The sequence below is a fragment of the Sinocyclocheilus rhinocerous genome, unplaced genomic scaffold, assembly GCF_001515625.1.
Source record: "Sinocyclocheilus rhinocerous isolate Xijiao unplaced genomic scaffold, SAMN03320098_v1.1 scaffold898, whole genome shotgun sequence".
NCBI classification, from domain to species: Eukaryota; Metazoa; Chordata; class Actinopteri; order Cypriniformes; family Cyprinidae; genus Sinocyclocheilus; species Sinocyclocheilus rhinocerous.
The window spans coordinates 1,179,713-1,186,489 of record NW_015652144.1 but is presented as its reverse complement, the minus strand read 5'-3'; the positions used below and the strand labels follow the sequence as shown (position 1 = coordinate 1,186,489).

Genomic DNA, 6,777 nt, shown 5'->3' with positions numbered 1-6,777 from the left:
TTAAATTATATTTTATAAGCTTTTTAAAAATTCTAGATAAAACCATAGAATAAGAACAAGTAGAATAAGAAATATAAGTTACCAATCAAATGAAATCAGTATTAACAAAATTAATTTGTAGAGGTGGCACAGAAGAACACAAAAGTGGCTTGTAGGTGTATTTTCAGACATTTAATGAGGATCAGAGGTGGCATGAGTGCAATTAAATCCATAAATTCATGTTAAGATTGTTTTAAAAAATGTTGAATATAGAAATATTAAATTATTTAAATAACTGAAAAGATACTTTTAAAATGAAACAAACTGCCAGCAGGTGGCAGTAAGTCACTGATTTTATCATTGAATCATTCATTCAATTGATTCATTCGAACGGCTGATTCATTCAAGAATGAATGAAGTGACTGTCTTTATGAATGGGTAATCATGAATCACTGACTCACTAGATTGGTTTAAAAAAAAAAACCCGTTCATTCGTTGTTTTAAACTATTTTCGACGACGAAATAGAGCAAAATCAGACAATAGTGTTATAGTCAGAGAATGTAAGTCACTTAATGTTAACTTCTTGTTTATTGAACTGTTGTATTAAATCAGTATCACATTTACAAACTCCCTTAAAAATCATTAAAAGCTGTCACTCATCTTAGTTCATCGCGAGCTCACATTTATAATCAACGAAGCTCTCTACACTGCGCAATGAATCTCTTATTTACACCCTGTCTACACTTTGCTTATGAAAGGATTCATGAGATATGTCCGTGATACATTACTCAATGCTGCAAAAACAGTAGAAACCTTTGAAGCTCCCCTCAGCCATCACAATCACAAGTATCATGATGATCGGGTCAGTTGCACTGGTGCTCCTAAAAAAAATTTCATAGTCGCACGCAGTAGTTTTCAGTCGCAAATGCGACTGAAATGGTCGCACTGTAGAGCCCTGGATGGAGATTTACCACTGATTACAGAACCGGCTTTCTGACAAGATGCGCATTAAATATTGCATGCGATTTATCATGCAGCCCTAGTTTTTATTTATTCATTCTGAATTGATGCAACTGAACACCAAAAATTTATATTTATATGCTTGTCTTTACATACAACGGTTTTTATTTGGTGCATATTTAAAACGTTATTTGGTCCATTATTCCTCACAATAGGGTTGTCATTTCTCTAGGGACATTTTGGGAAAAATAAACTCTCACTCACCCGTTCATGGAATTCTGTGACCAGCCACAACTCCATCTGAAGGTTTGTGCCGCGTTTTTCTGCTGAGATGTAGTGTAGAATATTCTCGTGTTTAAAACCCTCGGTGAGGTAAATGTCTCTTTCATTTTGCCATGACTGCTTGTCCTGTTAATGAACACATTATTTCAGAATCAAGCACTATACTATGGAAGCCCATTTACGCCACTAAATAAAAAATAAAACAAGGTAATTGCGACTTTTTATCTCACAATTCTGACTTTATTTCTCAGAATTGCGAGTTCAAGATATGAATTTTTTTATGAGAAAAAAAAAGTCAGAATTGTGAGATAAAAAGTCGCAATTACCTTGTTTTATTTTTTATTCAGTGGCGGAAACGGGCTTCCATACTATACACACACATTTAATTTGAGAAAAAAAAACACACAAGCAATATTGTTTGAATAGTGCACCAGTAGAATATTTACCTGGATGGGAAATATTTTCACCGCCACATATTCACTCAGTAACTGGGCCTTCCAGACGCAGCCAAAGCGCCCTCTGGCCTTCAACTCCAGCAACTGCAGCGGCTTCAGCCCAACCAGAGGAGACGGTGGAGGAAGACCAGCATCCTAATCACAAAAATACAAATAAAGAAACACAGATAAGAAACAGTATCTGATGAGCAGTACAAGTTAGTCAAAGTAAATAAACTTGTGTGTGGCAAAAATGTAAACTTCGGGATCTAACTGCAAAATATACTTAAAATCTTTTCAACAGTCATTCATCTGAAATAAAACTACAAGCATAACCCAATAATAATTTCAGGATTTAAACTCAGACATATGCAAAACATGGGGTCGGTAAGATTTTAAAATGTTTTTGAAAGGATCTTATGCTCACCAAGGCTGCATTTATTTTACCATAAATACAGTAAAAATAGTAATATTGTGAAATATTATTATAAACAAAAATAACTGCTTTCTATGTGAACATATGTTAAAACATAATATATTCCTGTGATGCAAAGCTGAATTTTTAGCATCATCACTCCAGTCTTCAGTGTCACATGATCCTTCAGAAATCATTCTAATATGCTGATTTGCTGCTTAAGAAACATTTCTGATTATTATCAGTGTTGAAAACAGTAGTGCTGCCTAACAGTTTTGTGGAAACTGTGATACAAACATATACATAGCTGTCAGACCTGGCCGATGTCGACGTGTCTGTAGGGTGGTTTTCGTTGGTGGTACGTCCAGCAGGCGAGCACCAGGGCCAGAGAGAGAATGGCGAAAGGAAGAAGAGAATAAACCAGCACACCCCACAGAGACGGCCCCGGCTGAGGAGGCTGGATCTTTACTGTGAGAAAACACAAAACATAATGTCAGCAATAACAGAAGTGTAAAAAAACAAAATAAATCACTTAGACTGAAGTCATTATGAAAATACCCAGCTATGGCTGAACATCAATTTTATATTAATGCACTAACTCTTGCATCTACCATCACCTGCAGTTACACGACTAAAAGATATTACTTTTTTGTTAACAAATGCAAATATTGATCATATTGCTATCACTGTATATATTTTGGCATTAAAGCTTCACCTCTTAACCATGGTAAAATCAGTGTAACATACAACACATTGCTTTATTCAACAAAACACTGAGAATTATGACTATTCACATGCCAACCAAAGACCATTAAATGTAGCACATTTCATATACAGATATTTTTTAGGCAAAAGATCCTAAAGTACGGGCCACACGGCTGTGAGGTGACGTATGGAGGCTGGTTTACCTGCAGGAGCGATGGCTTCTGGCAGGTGTGTGAACTTCTCATTGCAATAGTTTCCTTCACAGCAACAGAAGAACACCTGTGGACTCTCCTCCGTGGCCACACACTCCTGTCTGCTCTCACACACACACACACACACACAGAGAAAACAGTGATGAAAGGGGTAGATCTAAAATTAGTCGTAGTAAAATGGTACGGGCTGTTGAATGAATTCTTAACTGAATGAATTGCTAAATTAAAGAGAAATAAATCTAAATGTAGTAACTGATGTCTGCGAGGAAAGCACATATGCAAAAACACCATCGTTTTCAGCTGTTCAAAACAGTTTACAATCCTCACTGATCAATATCTAATGTGACTCATTTGACGTTTTCACAAGAGAATATGGCTCTTGGCTGGAAAAAACTGCTGGTTTCAAAACAGCAACCATGTAAGGGACACTCAACAGAAAAATTAATTAATTCTGTCATTAATTACATAAGCTTATATTATAACCAACAAACATGTTTTTTCTTGTGTTTCAAAGCTATTCGAGCACTTTAATTTTCCCCGACAGTTTGGAACAAAATGATTTTATTTACAAACATTAAAAGAATGAATTGATAGCTATTGATTTCTATACTTCGGGGTCAGTTAGATTTTTATATATTTTTTTTAAAATCAACATTGATTGATTAAAAGTGACAGTACAGACATTTATAATGTTACAAAAGATTACCATTTTAAATAAATGCTGAAAAAATGTATCATGCTTTCTATAAAAAAATATTAAGAATAAAATGTTTTCAACATTGATAATCAGAAATGTTTCCCGAGCAACAAATCAGCATATTAGAATGATCTCTGAAGGATCGTGTGACACTGAAAATTCAGCTTTGCATCACAGGAATAAATTACATTTTACAATATATTCACAAAGAAAGCAGTTATTTTTAATTATAATAATATTTCACAATATTACCATTTTTACTGTATTTATTGTAAAACAAATGCAGCCTTGATGGGTATAAGAGCATCAAAAAGATTCACAAATCTCATTGACCCCACACTTTTAAACAACAGTATGTTTAAATAACTTCTGACTGTTACATTAAATGAAACCTGCGATAAGACAATAAATTAAATAACTAAGAATTTTTAAATATGTCCTTAAAACTTGTTTGGCACAACAATGAAAAAAGGCAGTTGAATCAAACAGTGCCATTATATAAAGGAGGTTTTGATGTTACCTGTCGTAACAGTTGAAGTCATCGAGCCAGCAGCCTTTTCTGACCAGGCGGATGGTTCCGGTGGAGTTCATCCAGGAGGCGTAACAGTGCAGCCTCTTGTCTTTCTCCCCCTCACACCTCTCAAAACCGCTCTGATTGGTTTTCTCCGTCCGCCAGTTATCATTGTAGTAGACGCACTCTCTAGTCTCCACCTCCGCCTGACTGCCTCCTGACAGAAAACACAGAAAGGAAGAGACTGAAATGCATTTTCTTGACCAAACAGTTGACGGTACAGTCAAGATTTTGGTTACCAACATTCTTCAAAATATCTTCTTTTGTGTTCAACAGAAGAAAGAAACTCATACAGGTTTGGAACAACCCGAGGATGAGTAAATGATGAGAGAATTTTTCTATGCCTTTAATGCACAGTATTTACATTAATGCATTAGAAAACGAAATGCATGCAAACAAATGATGCATTGCAAACAACTTGAAAAATGTTCTGCTTGTGCATCTTTAAAATATATGCTAACAGGTTTGATATTTTCTTATGCATGAGATATTAAAAGTGCGGTTGTATCTATCAACAAATAACTGAATTAGAGCATATTACACAAACATTTTCAGCCGCATAAGATTTTATAAGATCACAAGGAACATTTACCTGTCAATCAAAACCTAATGAGATGTTTAAACACTTAAAACCCCCTCATCAGAAACCCCAGTGTGTGTTCAACTAGCCATCAAACACCCGTACCAAAACAACACACAGCCACAAACCACACGCTTCATGGGTAGATGATTTAAGACCCGTGAATTGAGTTTCTGTGGTCTTTAGGAAAACCACCAAATCAAATCCAGATGTCGGATCAGCTGTCAGAAGGCACGTCTTGTCGTCTTCGTATAACCAACGCCGTGCATCACTGTACACATTTGCACAAAGAACTGGGTCAAGGATCGTGCGATGATTACATAGCATAAGATCCACACAACAGGCGAGCAGAAATACATACATCCTAAGATCAGACTAAAATGGGGGAAAATAGCAGATTATGACATCATGATGGAAAGGAAACACAAGCAAAGAGGTTTCTGCTCATTGCATATATTAAAAAATAAATAAAAACAAAGCCTGCCTCTTTAAATTTGACATACAGCTGCCGGCCATTTTTCCCCTCTGCAGCTCAACATATTAATTTTACTAATTAATTTTTATTTGCTTTGTCTTTTCAAATACTACTGTGCTCAATGCTGGGCACTATTATTAATAATAATAATAATAATCATTTTTATTTGCTTTTTGTTTTTTTTCTGACAATTTTAATGATTAACCATTTTAATGCTTAAAATTTGTTTTGACCAATTATTACTTCAAAATAATTAGATTTTTTTTCTGTCTTATTTTTACACCACTGGCACTGAACCTGATGCTTAGCTACTATTATTTTTTTAACTAATAATTATTTTTTGATGTCTTTAACCCAAACCTCAACCTATAAAATATTAACTAAATATTAACTATATCAAAAAATATATATATTTGTAATGACTTTTTTTTCAAATTTTTTTTTTTATAAATACAACTAAACTCAACACTCAGCACATTATTATTAATAATATTTTTCTGTTTTTCTGACACCATTAAACTCAATGATAAATTTAGAATGAATAAAGTTTTTATTTGTATTTATTCTTTTTATACAATTTTTAAGCAATTACCATTTGCAAATAATTAGCTTTTTTGTTTTGGAGACCACTGGCACTGAACCTGATACTTAATTTTAATTTTTATCCATCTTTTTTTATGTCGCTTTATTCTAAGCTCAATTGATATTAATGAATACATTTTTTATTCCCTTATTTTTTAAAACAACTAAACTCGGTGCTTGTCACTTTAACTGAAAATCATTACAAATAATAGTGTCTCTGTTCCTAGGGGGAAAAATAACAGATTACGACAATTTTTGATAGGCTACACAGACAAGGAGGTTAATGCACATTACATACTTCAAAAAAATAAAAAACAAAGCCTGTCCCTTTAAATTTGACGTATATCCACTGGCCACCCTTCCCCCTGCAAACGTGACCCCACCTACTCACTAAAGCACCCAAGATCAAGAGAGACGGGGCTACAGAAGCTTTAGCACCAGGGTTCATGTTATGAGTTGACGTTCATCATGCGTTTATTGGCTAAACACTCGTTGATAGATCAATGTATGGCTTCTTTGTCACTGATACTGGGTGTCACATGATAAGAGCGAATTACATCAGCAGCCCCCTACTTAAGACACACAGCACTCTGCTTTCCTCATTCTCTGACACACACACACACACACAGAATAAGTGTATTTCTAAGATCCCCTGTGGTGCACTTTCACGCAGAAGCGCCCAGATTTTACCTTTCTTCACCCCATCACCACCCCGCAGCTGACACACACACACTGATGTGGAGGGTGTATCAAAGACTCTTTTGTTTTGAGGGGGTTTCCTCCTCACAGGGACCCGTAGGGGACTCCATTACAAATCAGCTTTCAGGATAAGAAGATTTCCTCACTGTTCCCCTAAAACAGTGTTTCTCAACCCTGGGCGCCCC

The 6,777-nt window shown here is 35.2% G+C and overlaps 1 protein-coding gene across 1 annotated transcript in view; it reads right to left on the bottom strand.

Moving 5' to 3' along the window:
- The window catches only part of LOC107713688 (activin receptor type-2B-like), a 15,882-nt gene that overhangs the window by 7,266 nt on the left and 1,839 nt on the right, over positions 1 to 6,777 (bottom strand). Inside the window, exons 2-6 of the mRNA XM_016519271.1 lie at positions 4,206 to 4,413; positions 2,980 to 3,089; positions 2,388 to 2,539; positions 1,669 to 1,812; positions 1,205 to 1,348 (exon numbers count right to left, since the gene is read on the bottom strand). Coding sequence (XP_016374757.1) covers positions 1,205 to 1,348; positions 1,669 to 1,812; positions 2,388 to 2,539; positions 2,980 to 3,089; positions 4,206 to 4,413 — 758 coding nt within the window. The remainder of the gene's footprint in view (positions 1 to 1,204; positions 1,349 to 1,668; positions 1,813 to 2,387; positions 2,540 to 2,979; positions 3,090 to 4,205; positions 4,414 to 6,777) is intronic.